General features: G+C 42.3%; 1 protein-coding gene across 1 annotated transcript in view; it reads left to right on the top strand.

The window, feature by feature from the left end:
* Nucleotides 1-1182: 1182 nt before the first annotated feature.
* Zswim5 (zinc finger SWIM-type containing 5) overlaps nucleotides 1183-17875 on the top strand; it is a 111655-nt gene continuing 94962 nt past the window's right edge. The window contains exon 1 of the mRNA XM_048351171.1: nucleotides 1183-1807. Within this exon, the coding sequence (XP_048207128.1) occupies nucleotides 1207-1807 (601 nt within the window). The 5' untranslated portion in view covers nucleotides 1183-1206. The remainder of the gene's footprint in view (nucleotides 1808-17875) is intronic.

Genomic DNA, 17875 nt, shown 5'->3' with positions numbered 1-17875 from the left:
TCAGCTGTAGAAACTCTTTCAGAGCGGTTCTCGGAACATTTAAGGTTGCAGTGGTGATTTTGTCCGCAAATTCTAAAATACGAACAAGGGGAAGTCACAGCTCTATGCTGCTTATGGAGAAAGAACACAGGGATGGGGGGGGGGCGTCATGCCTGGGTAACTCACTAATGTGCGTGGAGGAAGATGAGGCATGGTGAAGAGGGCAGACACGGACGCCCTCTGCCACCGAGTTCAATCCGTTGGCAAGGAGACATTGGACCAATAAGACTACCTAGGAAGGTTGTGTGCAATCACATCGAGGCGTTCAAAAGATGTCTAAGAAACATAACACCGGAAGCAGAGGATCGGAGAATTCCACCAAACCTCACACGGAGTGTTTTCTTTCCTAGGATGCAGGTGCCAACCGCTCCCGCGGACCCCACGAGGGAGCTGCAGCGCCGGCTGTGCGACCTTTGTCCCGCCGGAGCCCCAGCGAGTCCGTGGCTTGCGGAGCGGGGCCTTGGGGAGCGGGGAGCGGGGAGCGGGGCGCCGGCGGTCCCCGGCACGGGTGCCGCGTGGGGAGAGTTTCCAACACCGAACTTTGCGATTCTTTTCCCTATCGTCCTCCTTCAGCATCTCTGTCCCGTCCTCTCCTCCGCGGCGACAGTCCGTCTCCCGTCAGGTCTGTCTACCTCAGGAGCCCCCATCTGGAGTTTTCCTCTCCGAGTGCCCCATCACCTGTGCCTATGGCTTCACGGAGATGGCTCGCGGGCCGCAGCGTTTCTCCGTCCGGCACGGAGGACCCGACGGCTCTCAGGCGCGAAGGCTGCCCAGGCTCTCCCAGCCCTTCGGGCGGCCGGCGGCCCCGCGCGAGCGCTCGGCGCGCGTTCTGGGCTGTCTGTGCCCAGAGCGCGCCGGGGGCCCGCGCTCGCTCCCGCGTCTCCTCGCGCCCGCGGCGGCCAGGACAACGCGCGCTGCCGCCTCTCGCTTGTCTCTGGGCTACCCTAGCCGGCCCTAGCTAGCGGCGCGCGCACACCCGACCGGCCCAGGCTCCCCACTCGGGCCAGCGGACTCGTGGGTTCACTTTGCCCCGCCCCCAGGCGCCGCCGCTGGGCGCTTGCGCGGGGCGCGTGGCCGTGGCCGGGGTCTCCGCCGCCGCCGCCGCCGTCGCTGCCGCCGCTGCCCGAGCAGCCGTCTCCGCCTCAGTCAGTCAGTCGGTCCCCAGCAATGGCGGAAGGAGGTGAGCGAGAGGAGCTGCTCTCGCCGCCGCCGGTCTCTCCGGCCAAGAGGCTTTGCCCATGGCCCAGCCCGCAGGCTCACCACCCCCGCGGCTTGCCCGGGGCGGCCGGCGGAGGGGTGGGGGGCGTCGGCAGCTGCTGCCTGGCTCCCGGGGCCCGCCCCCACCTGCAGCCGGAGTCCTTGCTGGACTGCGCCGCCAAGACGGTGGCGGAAAAGTGGGCGTACGAGCGGGTGGAGGAGCGCTTCGAGCGGATCCCGGAGCCCGTGCAGCGCCGCATCGTCTACTGGTCCTTCCCGCGGAACGAGCGGGAGATCTGCATGTACTCTAGCTTCCAGTACCGGGGCGGCCCGGGCGCCGGCTCTGCGGGAGGCGCCACGGGGGCTTCGCCGGCCGAGGAGGGGCCGCAGCCGCCCCCCGGGGCCGCCGCTCCGGCCGGCTCCGCCTCCGGGGCCTCAGCAGCCGGGGCGTCCCCGGGGCTGGGCAGTGGGGCTGGCGCGGGCAGCGGCGGCAGTGGCGGCGAGGGGCTGCCGTTCCGCCGCGGCATCCGTCTGCTGGACAGCGGCTCCGTGGAGAACGTGCTGCAAGTCGGTAGGTGCTCGTCCGTCCCCTCTCTGGTCCCCGGCCTCCCCTTCTGCAGGTGCCTTCTCTCTGCCCCAGCCCTGGGTCAGCACCGCAGCTTTCTGCCCAACTCCCGCATCCCTGCCGAAGGACAAACAAGTCACATAAAAAACTTTTCTCAACATTTCCTTTTAAGTCCACTACTACGCTCTCACCCACTGGCCATTTCTTTTTCTTTTTGTTTGAAGAGCGAATAGGTAGGTCTCTCTCTCTCTCTCTCTCTCTCTCTCTCTCTCTCTCTCCTCTCTCTCTCTCCTCTCTCTCTCTCTCTCTCCTCCCCCCCCCATCCTGGTCCCTCCACCAGAGGCAAAACGCTTTTTTTTTTAATGTATGCTTCTCCCCCCCCCCCCCATTTAAGTTTACAGAGGAGAGGATTGTTAGTGAATCTGGAGCAAGCCGTCTTGGAGTGTTTGAGGGGCAGGCTGTCACAGCCAGTGTGTAGTCCTAGCAGATTGAATCTCGGTGTAATTAACTTTCACACTGGAAAAAATTAAGCAAAACAAAAACATGACACCTTGCATTTCAGACTATTTTAATTTTCTACTTTAATATCACCCCCCCCAACCAGTGATGCTTGGGAATTTAGACGGGACTAACAATAACCAAAGATGGAAATTGACAGCTTCTCCTCTCCACACCCCCACCCAAGGAAAAAAAAAAAGCCACACAATCTGGAGTGGGGGTGGGGTTTCCTCTTCCTTGTCAGACTAGGGTAAATCAAAAGCTGGTCACATTGGATTTCAAATGCTTCTCATTTAACAAGTCATTATATGCTTTTGTTTTATCTTTTTGTATGAAAATGAAAAATGATTTTTTTACTCCTCTTGAGCTTCTAGCCAGCTTGTTAATCTATTAAATATATAAATAGGCTGTACCTGATTTATGGAATGATTAGGGAGAAAGGAAAAAAGAGACATTGTTTAATATCGACTTTCTGTGTGGAAAAATTTAAAAACATTGTCTTTTTTCTATTCATATTACTGTAGCATTCTATAATCTGGAAGTATATACATTATGCATTTTATTGTACAATACATGCTATGTATTTATTAAAGAAAATATTGATTTTTGAAAGAAGTTGGAAGGAGATTGTTCACAAGCTCAGGCATGCGTATATTGACCCCACATATCTAGCCCTCTTCTATCTATGTGAAACCTACCTATCTAAAATTATTTTTGTTTGAAGAGGAGTACATAGCAGTATTTCATATAGAGCAGTCTGCTTTGGGTTGTTGAGAATCACTAAATCATGTTTTTCTAATTAAAACAATAGCACATAATAATTTGTTTTGCAAATGTGAAATGAAAATCCTGTGACAGTGAATTGAAAAAGTTTCGCTTATTTGAAAGATGTTAGTCCTTTCTGTTTGTGTGTATTTTAGAAAGAATGAATTGAATAAACAGGTACACAAGTTTAATACTGAAATGTTGCAAACCTGAAAATAAATGTAAGTATTAATCTGTAAGCTTTAATATTTCTGAGTTTAGATCAGTTAACTTCTAAGAATCTTGTTTAAAATATTTTAAATGGAAGAATCAGTTTAAATGGTCATTTTAAAGTAAGGTAGAGTTAAAAGAATGTTCAAACTTGAAAGAACAAATGTGAGAAAAGAGTTCTAAAAAGGTATTCATTTTTATTGTTATTATTAAGGTGATGTACAGAGGGTACACTGTTTCATAAGTCAGGTAATGAGTACATTTTGGCAATGTCACCCTGCCTCCCCTTACTCTCTCCCAGTTTCCTCCTCACATCCCCACAAAAAGGAATCTATTTTTAAAGTGATTGAAATGACAAGTTCAAGTGAAATCAGGTTTTGTGGATAAGCTAGATTGTATTTAAGTCAGTCATCTCTCTTTCCCTCTTGTGCCAGTACCAAGGCTTGAACTCAGGGCCTTGTGCTTTAGCATGACTTTTTCCAGTCACAGCTGACATTTTACCACTTGAGCATACCTCTACTCTAGCTTTTTTTCTAATTAGAGATAGAGTCTCATGGACTTTTCCCTCAAGTCTAGCTTTGAACTTGCATCCTCAGATCTCAAGCTCCTGAGTAGCTAAGATTACAGGCATGAGCCACATATTCTGGGCAAGTATTTCTATATAAAATATGATAATTAGTGTGCGTATGGGCACCTATATGATAGTTTAAGAGTCTCTGGAAAAGATACATAAGGGGTTGGGAATGTGACTTAGTGGTAGAGTGCTTGCCTAGCATGCACAAAGCTCTGGGTTCGATTCCTCAGCACCACATAAACAGAAAAAGCCAAAAGTGGCACTGGGGCTGAAGAAGTAGAGTGCTAGCCTTGAGCAAAAAGAACCCAGGGACAGTGCTCAGGCCCTGAGTTTAAGCCCCAGGACTAGAATTATAGGCATGAGCCACTGGTACCTGACTGAAAAGATTCATAAGGAAATTTATATTTCTTTAAAAAGCATTACCTAGGGCTGGGGATATGGCCTAGTGGCAAGAGTGCTTGCCTCGTATACATGAGGCCCTGGGTTCAATTCCCCAGCACCATATATACAGAAAACGGCCAGAAGCGGCGCTGTGGCTCAAGTGGCAGAGTGCTAGCCTTGAGCAAAAAGAAGCCAGGGACAGTGCTCAGGCCCTGAGTCCAAGCCCCAGGACTGGCAAAAAAAAAAAAAAAAAAAAAGCATTACCTAAGGGGTTTGAGCCATGGCTCAGTTGGCAGAGCACCAGACAGTGAGCAAATGTGTCTGTTACCAAATTCGAGTCTCTGTCTTGGACAGGAAGGAAGGAAGGGAGGAAGGAAGGAAGGGGGGGAGGGAGGGAGGGAGGGAGGAAGGAAGGAAGGAAGGAAGGAAGGAAGGAAGGAAGGAAGGAAGAAAGGGAGGAAGGGAGGAAGGGAGGAAGGGAGGCAGGCACAATATAAGACAAAGGTTATGAAAGAAATAAAAGCAAATTAAACTTCTATAAAGAGCGTTTATGTTCTATAACATCTGATTGCTTTCCATATATAAGTTAAATTCTGTAACTTCTCATTACATTTCATGTGTTAGTTAAATTCTGAAATTTCTAGTTACTTTCCATATTGAATCAGTGGAAGCCATAGGATCCAGGTACTTTGTAGAAAATAACACATTTTTGGATCAGAATAAAAACTTTGTTTACCTTTTTGTCCCAAAAGAGAAGAATTAAAGGTTTGTTGTCCTCACAGGATACATTTTTTTTTTAACATAACAGTACCGAGGGTCTGGGGATATGGCCTAGTGGTAGAGTGCTTGCCTCCTAATGTGAAGCCCTGGGTTTGATTCCTCAGCACCACATATATGGAAAGAGCCAGAAGTGGCGCCGTGGCTCAAGTGGTAGAGTGCTAGCCTTGAGCAAAAAGAAGCCAGGGACAGTGCTCAGGCCTCGAGTTAAAGCTCTAGGACTGCCAAAACAAACAAACAAACAAACAAATATAACAGTACTGAATCAGAAATACTGCTCCTTTTAAAAAGGGAAAATTGCAAATTTGTTTTTTCATGGATATCTGTAAGTTTGAAACTGTCAATAGGCTTGCAGTCTGATCACTTGCTCTTATATAAAGGTAATGGAGTTCAGTATTTTTCACAACCATATTTGTGTGTGTGTGTGTGTGTGTGTATATGTACGTGTACATGTGTGTCTGTATATCTGGCTTGACCTCAGGGTCTGGGCACTGTCCCTGAGCTTTTTTGCTCAAGTCTAGAGCACGCTACCACTTTAGCCACGGCTCCACTTGGGGCTTTTTTTTTTTTTTTTTTTTTTGGCCAGTCCTGGGGCTTGGACTCAGGGCCTGAGCACTGTCCCTGGCTTCTTTTTGCTCAAGGCTAGCACTCTGCCACTTGAGCCACAGCGCCACTTCTGGCCGTTTTCTGTATATGTGGTGCTGAGGAATCGAACCCAGGGCCTCACGTATATGAGGCAGGCACTCTTGCCACTAGGCCATATCCCCAGCCCTCACTTGGGGCTTTTTGATGGTTAATTTGAGATAACAGTCTCACAGACTCTCCAGCCTGGTCTAGCTTTGAACCTTGATCCTCAAATCTCAGCCTCCTGAGAAGCTAGGATTACAGGTTTAAGCCACTGGTACTTGGCCACAACCATATTTTTAATATGTTTTGGAACCATGGAAATAGCAGTACTATAAACCTTGGAAAACATTTATTCAGTAGTCTGCAGATACCCTAAGAATGAAACAACTATAATTTACTAACAGTTTTAAGATTTTGACCTTTTTTTTCCCCTGTCGATTTTTTCTCTGTGTTTGACAAAACTGAAAGGAGATTTGTACCTTCTCAGGAATTCAGAAGCAATTAGGGACTGAGAATGGGTCTTAGTGGTAGAATGTCTGCCTAGCATGCGTGAAGCCCCGGTGTGATTCCTCAGTACCACATAAACATAAAAAGTAGGAAGTGGCTCTGTGGCTCCAGTGGTACAGTGCTAGTTTTGAACAAAAGAAGCCAGGGACAGTGCTCAGGCCCTGAGTTCAAGCTCCAGGACTGACAAAAAAAATCAGAAGCATTTAATAGAAAAGAAATGTTAATAGTTTTTTTTTTCCTCTTAGACACTGAAATTTATTTGGATTTTAAAAATTGAGTCATCGTGGAGGGCCTTCTGTATCTACTACAACTGAATTATGTGACTATCCAGAAATTTTAAGTAGGTTCTGACTAGTGACTTCAACAAATACTTATATTTATAGTCTAAATATTTTCAAATAAGTACATAATTTGTCCTTTGATGATCTTCCAGAGTAGAGCTGCGGTTCTAAGTGTTACCTTATGTGGATGAGGTACAATTACAAAGATAACAGTTACAGACAAAAGAAGTCCACTTCAGGAATTCATTTATAACTTTGACATCAAGTAATAAGTTCATAATTGTGTGCAGTTGTATACCATCAAAAACATGTCACTGAAGTTCTTCTGTAGTATAACTTCTATGAAATTCATCAGTAGTAAGTACAAATGTTGATTTTGTGTGTATGTGTGCACATGCATCTGTATGTGTGTGCAGTGCAGTTGATTCAGTGTTGATCTGTACTATACCTGGAGCCCCCAGTTTTGACTTTTATATTTAATCTGTTTTTATTGCATTGGGGAAAAATACCTGACATAAGTCTGTAAAAATTAAATTAATTTATTGGTTTATATCAGTTAAATAGGGGAGATTTGTAACATCTCCACACTTGTTTATACTGCATTCCAGTTTTGATTAGAAGTTACCTCTATGTTAGGAGTTTTAGGGTCTAGGGCTCCATGGTAGAGCACAAAGCCCCAGGTTTGATCCTCAGTACCATAAGAAGAAAAAAGTTGAAAAAAATCTAATATTATGAAGTGTGGGTATTAATTATAAGTTTTAAAGTAAAAAGACTCGAAATTTATTTATGCCTGTATGAAACAAGTCATTTCTCTTGTTTCAACAATGGCTGTAAAAAGTCAAAGTATTAACAGTCATCATATTATTATGGTGAATATTATATGAATATATACATGCGTTAAATATAGAACTTATACAGTAGTGTTTGATATTAGAAATAGATTATCTCTTCAAGGTTATGAATATAGCTCAGTGGCAGAGGACTTGTCTATCATGTGCATAGTCCTGAGTTTGATCCTCAGCACTGAAAAAAAGAAAAAAAAAGAAAAGAAAAAAAAAGGAAAATAATTAATTTAAGATTACCTTTTTTTTTTTTTTGCCAGTCCTGGGCCTTGAACTCAGGGCCTGAGCACTGTCCCTGACTTCTTTTTGCTTAAGGCTAGTGCTCTACCACATGAGCCACAGCACCACTTCCAGTTGTTGTTTTTTTTTTGTGTGTGTGTGTGTATGTGGTGCTAAGGAATTGAACCCAGGACTTCATGCATGCTAGGCAAGCACTCTACCACTAGGCCACATTCCCAGCCTTAAGATTACTTTTATGGAGGGACAAGGTAACAAACAGTACAAGAAATGTATCCAATGCCTAACGTATGAAACTGTAACCTCTCTGTACATCAGTTTGATAATAAAAATTTGAAAAAAAAAAAAGATTACTTTTATGTAAGTTCTGTACCTTGTAATTTATTTCAATGGTCATTCCTGATATAGGCAGCATATGTCTTGGCCACTTTTAGCTGGTATGCTATGGAAGTCACAATCATTTTAATATTAACTTTAGTATTATGTGATCATATACTAATTATTCTAGTTACTGATTAATTTGTGCTTTTCAGTATAACTCTTTCCCTTAGAATGGTTAATGTGATTTACCCTAAATGGTTGTCAGTAAATACTTATTGACTAAATCAGTAAATTCTCTTTGCCTTTTTAACTTTATATAGTTTGGACATATCTCTTGGTTTATATATGTGACTGAAGCCTGGAAAAAATACTGGAATTTTATGACCTAATCTCTGGATGTTTCTGACTTTTAAAACATTACATAGTTAAAAGAAAAATATTCTCAGTGCTTACTATTAGCTATCTCTTGGGGTGTGTGTGTGTGTGTGTGTGTGTGTGTACACAAGTCCTAGGACTTCTTGGTGTGTGTGTGTGTGTGTGTGTGTGTGTGTGTGTGTGTGTGTGTACAAGTCCTGGGACTTGAACTTAGTGCCTGGGTGCCGTCCCTAAGCTTTCTTGCTCAAGGCTAGCACTGTACCACTTGAGCCACAGCTATATGTTCAGCTTTATTTATTTTTTTGCCAGTCCTGGGGCTTGAGCACTGTCCCTGGCTTCTTTTTGCTCAAGGCTAGCACTCTGCCACTTGAGCCACAGCACAACTTTTGGCCTTTTCTATATATGTGGTGCTCAGGAATCGAACCCAGGACTTCATGTGTATGTGTGTGTGTGGGGGGGTGTATGTGTGTACAAGTCCTGGGACTTGAAGTAAGTGCCTGGGTGCCGTTGTCCCTAAGCTTTTTAGCTCAAGACAAGCACTCTACCACTAGGCCACATACCTAGCACCTACTTCCAGCTTTTTGCTGGTTAATTGAAGATAGGAGTCTCATAGACTTTCCTGCTTGGGCTCGCGTCAAACTGTGATCCTCAGATCTCAGCCACCTGTGTAGCTGGGATTATAGGCATGAGCCACTGGCACCTGGCTTGATTATTTATTGAATTAATATTTAGGCCTTTGTATAAAGCCCAGAAAATAATTATCACCTTTATTTGTTTCTAAAATAGACTTCTTCTTTAGATTTTTCATCTAAACCTACGTTTCTGAGTACTTACTACATTATGTTGCCATCTTTCTGTTGGCAAGAAGCTTTTGAATGACTGGGTACTTGACTTTGAATTTCTGAAACTTGTTTTTGAAAATTATGATTTGCTTTTTTCCTCTTTATAATGAATTTACAAGTGTGGTATTCAGGATAGTATAATGGTGTTAACTTCTTGATTTTAGTTTATTTTTATTAGCTTACATTAGTCATACAGAAGAACAGTGTTAACGTCTAAAAAAAGGGAAAGGTGAAATGTCTTTCTGTTTAGTGTTTTTCTTGTTCAAAGGACAGTTGTCAGTATACTTATAATTTAGTCCTTAGACAGTGCAGATTAAAACCCAAGGAAGGGCTGGGAATATGGCCTAGTGGCAAGAGTGCTTGACTTGTATACATGAAGCCCTGGGTTCAATTCCCCAGCACCACATATATAGAAAACGGCCAGAAGTGGCGCTGTGGCTCAAGTGGCAGAGTGCTAGCCTTGAGCAAAAAGAAGCCAGGGACAGTGCTCAGGCCCTGAGTCCAAGCCCCAGGACTGGCAAAAAAAAAAAAACAAACAACACAAAAAAACCCAAGGAAATGACCTGTGTTATACACATACTAGATTGGTTCCAAATAAAAAGACTGACAATACAAAGTGGTGAAAAAGATGTGGAGAAATTGGAGTTTTCATACATTTTTGGTGTGGATATAAAATGGTATAGCTACTTTGGAAAACAAGTTCTTTTTTTTTTTATTTTATTTATTTATTTATTTATTTATTTTTTTGGCCAGTCCTGGGGCTTGGACTCAGGGCCTGAGCACTGTCCCTGGCTTCTTCCCGCTCAAGGCTAGCACTCTGCCACTTGAGCCACAGCGCCGCTTCTGGCCGTTTTCTGTATATGTGGTGCTGGGGAATGGAACCTAGGGCCTCGTGTATCCGAGGCAGGCACTCTTGCCACTAGGCTATATCCCCAGCCCCGGAAAACAAGTTCTTAAGTTCATTTTATAAGAAAATTATGAGACTTAGCAATTCTACCCCTAAGTATTTACCTGAGAGTAATGAAAACATAGTTCATCTAAAGACTTGAATATTCATAGCAGCTTTATTCATAATAGCTCCTTACTACAAACAATCAAAATGCTTATCAAGTGAGTAAATAGTTTTTTATTCATACAGTAGAACATTGTTCAGCAGTTAAACTGATACCCCCCCGCAATGGATCTCAAAACAATTATGCTAAATAAGCCAGATACAAAAGACTATATACAATTTAACTCCATCTATGTGAATTTTTAGAAAGTCCATAGCTATTGGAACATAGATCATGGTGCTAGGGAAGAAGAGAAATGAGTTTGAGGAAGCTTTGGGGGGATGATGAAATCTGTGTCACAATTTAGTGGTCACATGATTGTATCTACTTGTCAGAATTTACCAAACTGAATGCCTAAGATTGGTGAATTTTAGTTGGGTACCAGTGGCTCACATCTGTAATCCTTGCTACTAAGGAGGCTGAGATCTGAGAATTGCAGTTCAAAGCCAGCCAGGTCAGGAAAGTTTATGAGACTCTTATCTCCAATTAATTACTGGGGGGGAAAAAGTGGATAGTGGAGGTGTGCCTTAAGTGGTAGAGTGCTAGCCTGGAGCACAAAAACCCAGAGACAGCACCCAGGCGGAGTTCGAGCCCTGGGATTGACATAAATAAAATGGTAATTTTTGTTTTATGTAAATTATACCTTAGTATAGGCTTGTAATCCTAGTGACTTGGAAAGTGGAGAGCTGGAGACTGAGGTTTGAGGCTGGCTCAGGCAAAAAGGAGTTTAAGAGTCTCCATCTTAATCAATGGCTGGGCAGTATAGCTTGCACTTGTTATCTCAGCTACATGGGAAGTACAGTGGGTACCGTGATCCATGTCTGTAACCCACAATGACATGGGGAAGCACCAAGTAGGATTGTAGCCCAGACCAGCCTGGGTATAAAAAGCAAGACCCTACTTTGAAAATAGCCAATGATAAAAGGTGCTGGAGGTGAGGCTTGTGTTAGAGAGCCTGCCTTACCAGTGTGAGGTCCTAAATTCAATCCCTAGTACTGAGAAAAATAAAATGAAATTAAAAAATTATGAATCTTTGTGTCACATCTTTTGTGGGAATGAAGCATTGCCAGCTGACTATTGACATTCCCGAAATTGTTGACTTCACTCTGAAGGGATTTAATGTTATTTGCAAGGGCCCCAGAGGAGCTCTGTGGAGGGACTTCAGTCACATCAGTTTCATTTTTCTTGGAAAGAAAAGTAAGAGGCTTTGATTAATAAATGGTTGAGAAATAGAGAGGTAGTGGCTACTGTTCATGTTATCTGTAGTCGTGTACAGAATGCAGGGTTTCTGTTACAAGACCAGGTCTGTGTGTGCTCACTTCTCCATCAAGGTCATTATTCAGGAGAGTGAATCTCTTGTTGAAATCCTAAATTTCTTGAGTTAAAAAAATTTATATGAAGGGTTTACATGAGACCAGTTGTTGCCCAGAAGGATGAGTTATAATCCTTGAAGGAAATAATATTGAATCTATTTCAAATGCAGCTGCTTTAATTTGGCAAACCATAACAGTTTAAAAACAAGAATAGCTGGATTGGATGTGTAAATCAGTGGTGTAGAGTGCTTACCCCCACATATATGGTGAGGACTAGGTTTCACAATCTCCAACACACACACACACACACACACACACGCACACACACGCGCACACACACACATGCGTGCCAGTGTGCCAGAAAATTTGGGCATAGTATCTATGCTTCTGAAAAAGGGATGGATCAGCAGGATGAGGAAAAATATCTAAGTGCTGTCCAGCTAAAGAAACAAGTTGCCAGATTATAAAACCAATCTGCTGTAGTTAAATTATGCAATAAAATACTTCTATTGGGTTAGGAAGAGAAAAAAGTATTTTGAGTTCCAATCTTAGTTTCACATTAAAGTCATCTGTAGGAAGCCAGGCTCATGCCTATAATACTAGCTATTCAGAAGGCTGAGATTTGAGGATCTTGTTTTGAAGACAGTTCAGGCAAGCAAGCCCATTATCTTCAATGAACTGCCCCCCAAAAGCTGAAAGTGAAGCTATGGCTCAAGTGGTAGAGTGCTAGCCTTGAGATCAGAGATAGTGCCTAAGCACTGAGGTCAAGCTCCACAACTGGCATCCCCTACAAAAATAAATAAATAAATAAATAAATAAATAAATAAATAAATAACCTGTAGAATTTTTTTTTAAACTGACAGTACCAGAACTCACTCCCTGATACTTAAGCTATAATCTGTTGAGAATAGGGACCAAATTTCAGCATTTAAAAAAAGTTCCCAGGCAGTTTATGTTCAGCCAATGTTCAGAAACACTACTCTCCAAAAAATGGTTACCTTTTTTTTGTAATTTTATTTTTTCTAAATTTATTGCCGAAAATGAAAACATTTTGTAATTTTTACAGCACACATACAATGGATTATGTCAACTTTCTCTTCTTCTCTATTCAGTTTCATCTATCAGTGTACTAATGGATTTCAAAGAGAATTATTCTCTTACCACATAAAGAATATTTCTCTTTGTATTTTGGAAAGCCTATTTCCAAGTATATAAATTGTTTGCCATTGTCACTGTCATCAAAAGACACTTGTATTAATGCAGTGCCAAGCTATAATTTTCTTTATGCTTGTTCATTCATTTATAGAAGTTAATATTTTTAATGTTCTAATAAAAATAGAACTTAATTTCTATATTACAAGGAGTACATAATTAAATGTAGGAGACATATAAAAATAGCATTTAATGCAATGTTTTATAATAAGGCAGGGAGTAGGAAGCAATTAACTAGGGGAATGGGAACAACTGGATATAAATTGCCCTATTTTAATATAATTCGTTATAAGAAAAATGTTAAATTATTATGTCTAATATTGCAATATTGAGAACACTATTGACTATTACAAGTTTGATTGATCTTTCATACATTTCCCCATGCCCTCTAATACTGAAGCACATGATTAATTCAAAGGGATTATATTAATAAGCAGAAAGACAGAAATACTATCAAATGCTAATTTTTTTCTCAAAATAAACTTTACAGATTTCTGTCTTTACAATAGCTTTGTTATCTTTAGAAAATCCTTTTTAAAGTAAAAATTATTGCTTCTTTTAGGTACAGATATATGATGGAACTAATGGCTAAAATAGCTTTTGTCCATTCATTAATTATCTTGTACTCAGTAAGGACATATATTGTTTCTTTCAAAGCCTTGTGACAATTACATTTCCCCTATTCATGCATGGTTTTATTGAACAGTAGCCTACATACAGCATTAATAAATTCAGGAAACCTCAGCCCCCTGCCCCCCCTTTTTTTTTGTCAGTTGTGGTGCTTGAACTCAGGACCTGGACTCTAACCGTGAGCTTTTTCACTCAAGGTTATCGCTCTGTCACTTTGAGCCACAGTGCCACTCTGGTTTTCTGGTGATTAATTGGAGATAAGAGTCTCCCAGACTTTCCTTCCTGAGCTGGCTTCAAACCACAATCCTCAGATCTCAGCCTCCTGAGTAGCTAGGATTGTAGGTATGAGCCACCAGCATTATGTTTGTTTTGTTTTTTGTTGCCAGTCCTGGGGCGTGGACTCAGGGCCTGAGCACTGTCCCTGGTTTCTTTTTGCTCAAGGCTAGCACTCTGCCACTTACGCCACAGCACCACTTCTGGCTGTTTTCTATATATGTGGTGCTGGGTAATCGAACCCAGGGCTTCATGTATACGAGGCAAGCACTCTTGCCACTAGGCCATATTCCCAGCTCCAGCTACTAGCATTATGAACATTTGATAAACTGATATTCCTGGCAATCGTTTCCAACATAGCATTGATAGTACTGTAGTAAAAAATTCTTTTCTACATGATTGGGATCTCTATCATTAAAAGAAATAACCAAAGAAACAAAATGTTTTTCTCAGCATTATGTTATTGTATTTACTTTTGTGTATACTTGTATATGGCTATATGTGTATGTGTATGCAATTCTGGCTTGTTGCTGTGTCTCAGTTTCTTCAACTCTGAATAAATGATAGAACCTACTTAACAGATGGTTTTGAGAATTAAATTAGTTAATATGGAAAGCATGAATGAGGCCTAGCATATTAAGTGCTATGTAACCATTAAGAGCTGTGTAAGTATTCATTATTATCTTAGCACTGACCAAAATTGTTGAGAATATTCTGAATTTGTTACTTTTTCTTAACCTTTACTTTACTTTCACTCTTGAAGACTTTGAAATCTTTCTTGCACTCAAAGTTCCTTGATTCAAGTTGCTCTCTGGCCAGGTGCCAGTGGCTCATGCATGGAATCCTAGCAACTCAGAAGGCTGAGTTCTGAGGATTGCAATTCAAAGCCAGCATGGACAGGGAAATCTGTGAGTCTCTTATCTTCCAATTAACCAACAGAAAATTGGAAGTGGCACTGTGGCTCAAAGTGGTAGAGCATTAACCTTGAGTGCAAAAGCTCAGGAATAGCACCCAGGCGCTGAGTTCAGTCCCTATGACGATGACCACCACCACCATCAAAAAACTAAATTGATCTCTGAAAGGTTATCTATGACTTCACGATTGCCAAACAACGGTATCCTTTCTTCACCCCTAATTCTTCATGACCTCTGATAAAAATTTCTGTGGTGGTGCTACACATTCCTTTTGAAATTCTTCTTTCTAGATTTTGTTTTACCATTTGAGTTTTGTTCTTATCTTCTTTCATCTTTTACCGTACAAAACTAGGATTGCTATCTTGTCTTAGATCCTCTAGTATAGAAATCTGTTTCTACAACTTTAGTTACTATTTTATGAATTTAAGACACTATGATATGATATAATACAATGTATAATATAATGGTAACAATATGTGAGATGATGTATAATAAACTTTTTTTTTTTTTTTTTGCCAGTCCTGGGCCTTGGACTCAGGGCCTGAGCACTGTCCCTGGCTTCTTTTTGCTCAAGGCTAGCACTCTGCCACCTGAGCCACAGCGCCGCTTCTGGCCATTTTCCATATATGTGGTGCTGGGGAATTGAACCTAGAGCTTCATGTGTAGGAGGCAAGCACTCTTGCCACTAGGCCATATTCCCAGCCCTATAATAAACTTTTAAGCAATAGTAATGTTATGCCCAAGTCGTGAGAAGACCACCGAGAGCCAGACGTTCCGAAATGCAAAAGCAAGGCTTTATTCAGGTGGGCTGCAGCTCGGGCCTTGTCCTACACTCCGACACAGCGGAGGTTAGGAGAAAGGCCCCGAGCTGACATTTCACAGGGTTTATAAAGGCAAAAAAACCACAAAGTTACAGCAATCAGGTGTTCAAGCAAGATTAGGTTACGGGTACAAATCTGATTGGCTCAGGGCTAGAGGCATTCAGGGCGGTTAGAGTTAAGCATTCCCAGGTGGTTAGAGTTAAGCAGGGAGTTTCCTGACCGGCTGGGCCCTAATAAGCTTGTTCTGCTAGCCGGGATAATTGGTAGCCTGGGTTACTCATAGTTTAAACAGTTAACAAAATAGGGGCTGCCTGAAAATGGGGTTTACTTTAACTCTTCATTAACTCTTATTTTCAAGTATAAACTTAGAAGAATTACAGAGTTTTGGGGTGTGTGTGTGTGTGTGTGTGTATACTGTTAATGGTGCTTGAACTCAAGGCCTGGGTACTGCCCATTAGCTTTTCATTCAAGGCTGGCACTCCTACCATTTGAGCTACAGCTCCACTTCCAGCGTTTTTTTGTGTGTTTTTTTTTTTTTTGCCAGTCCTGGGGCTTGGACTCGGCCTGAGCATTGTCCCTGGCTTCTTTTTGCTCAAGGCTAGAACTCTGCCACTTGAGCCACAGCGCCACTTCTGGACATTTTCTATATATGTGGTGCTGGGTAATCGAACCCAGGGCTTCATGTATACGAGGCAAGCACTCTTGCCACTAGGCCATATTCCTAGCCACTTCCAGCTTTTTTATGGTTAATTTGAAATAAGAGTTTTATGGACTTTCCTGCCCACGCTGGCTTTGTGAACCACCTCGGATCTCAGGCTCCTGAGAGATTATGATTACAAGTGTGAGACACAGTCATCTGGGTGGAATTCTAGTTTTTGCTCTGAACTATTTTAGGGATTGTGATAGAGCTGAGAACTTCATCAGTTTGACCAATTACTTCTTTTTGTGCTTTGTTTTATGGTACTATTTATTTTTTTCCGTGCCAGCACTGGGGTTTGAACTCAGAGCCTGGGTTCTGTCCTTAGCCTTTTCACTCAAAGGTGGAATTCTAGTTTTTGCTCTGAACTATTTTAGGGATTGTGATAGAGCTGAGAACTTCATCAATGTGACCAATTACTTATTTGTGTGCTTTGTTTTATGGTACTGTTTATTTATTTTTTTCTGTGCCAGCTCAAAGATGACGCTCAAATATTTGAGCCACTCCCCCTCCCCGTCCCCCTCCCCCCTCTCCTCCCTTCCCCCTCCCCTCCCCCTCCCCTCCCTTTCCCCCCTCCAATGAGTATACACAAATGGGTGACAAACACAAGGAAATTGCTCAGTATTACTGTTAGGGAAATGGAAATCAAAACCACAAAGAGATACCAGTCCATACCCATCAGGATATATATTACTAGAAACAAAACATCTGGGGCTGAGAATATGGCCTAGTGGCAAGAGTGCTTGCCTCGTATACATGAAGCCCTGGGTTCAATTCCCCTGCACCACATATACAGAAAATGGCCAGAAGTGGTGCTATGGCTCAAGTGGCAGAATGCTAGCCTTGAGCAAAAAGAAGCCAGGGACAAGTGCTCATGCCCTGAGTCTAAGCCCCAGGACTGGCAAAACGAAAAACAAAAAAACCCCCAAAACACCCCCAAGTCAGAAAATAAGAAACATTGGCAGGAATATGGAGAATTGGAACCCTTTGGAGTAAAGGATGGTGTAGCTGCTATAGAAAATGGAATAGTAGCTAGGTGCCTGTGGTCAGTGCCTATAATCCTAGTTACTCAGCAGACTGATATCTGAGGATCACATGTTCAGAGCCAGCCTTTGCAGGAAAGTGCATAAGACTCTTATCTCCAATTAACCACCAGAAAACCAGAAGTGGTTCTGTGGCTCAAGTGGTAGAACACTAGCCTTGAGCTGAAGAACTCAGGGACAGTGCCCAGACCCAGAGTTAAAAAAAAAAAGTGGCCTGGGAATATGGCCTAGTAGTAGAGTGCTTGCCTCCTATATATGAAGCCCTGAGTTTGATTCCTCAGCACCACATAAATAGAAAAAGCTAGAAGTGGCTCTGTGGCTTAAGTGGTAGAGTGCTAGCCTTGAACAAAAAGAAGCTAGGGACAGTGTTCAGGCTCTGAGTTCAAGCCCCAGGACTGGAAAGGAAAAAAAAGTATAATGGTTCCTTAAAAAGTTAAAAGGAATAATCATATGATTCTGCATTTGTACTTAAGTGTATATAACCTGAAAGAATTGAAAGCAAGAGTTGAGCACAATATTATTCACAATAGCCAAAACATAGAAGCAGCTTACATGTCCATCAGTAGATGAGTGGATCAACAAAATGTGGTAGGTAATACCAATAAAATAACATTCATCCTTATAAAGGAATGAAATACAGATAGGTACTTCAACATGGTTAAACTTTGAAAACATTATGAAATAGTCTTAGGTGAAATAAGCCTATCACAAAACAAGTATTCTGAGTCTACTTAAGGCATCTAGAATCGGCAAATTCATGAAGATAGAAAGTAGAATAGAAGTTACTAGGGGCTAAAGGGAAGAGGTTAAAAACTTTCAGGATGGGAGCTGGGAACATGGCCAGTGGCAAGAGTGCTTGCCTCGCATACATGAAGCCCTGGG

The sequence above is a fragment of the Perognathus longimembris genome, chromosome 7 (assembly GCF_023159225.1).
Source record: "Perognathus longimembris pacificus isolate PPM17 chromosome 7, ASM2315922v1, whole genome shotgun sequence".
Classification (NCBI taxonomy): Eukaryota; Metazoa; Chordata; class Mammalia; order Rodentia; family Heteromyidae; genus Perognathus; species Perognathus longimembris.
This window is presented reverse-complemented; position numbering and strand designations above follow the sequence as displayed.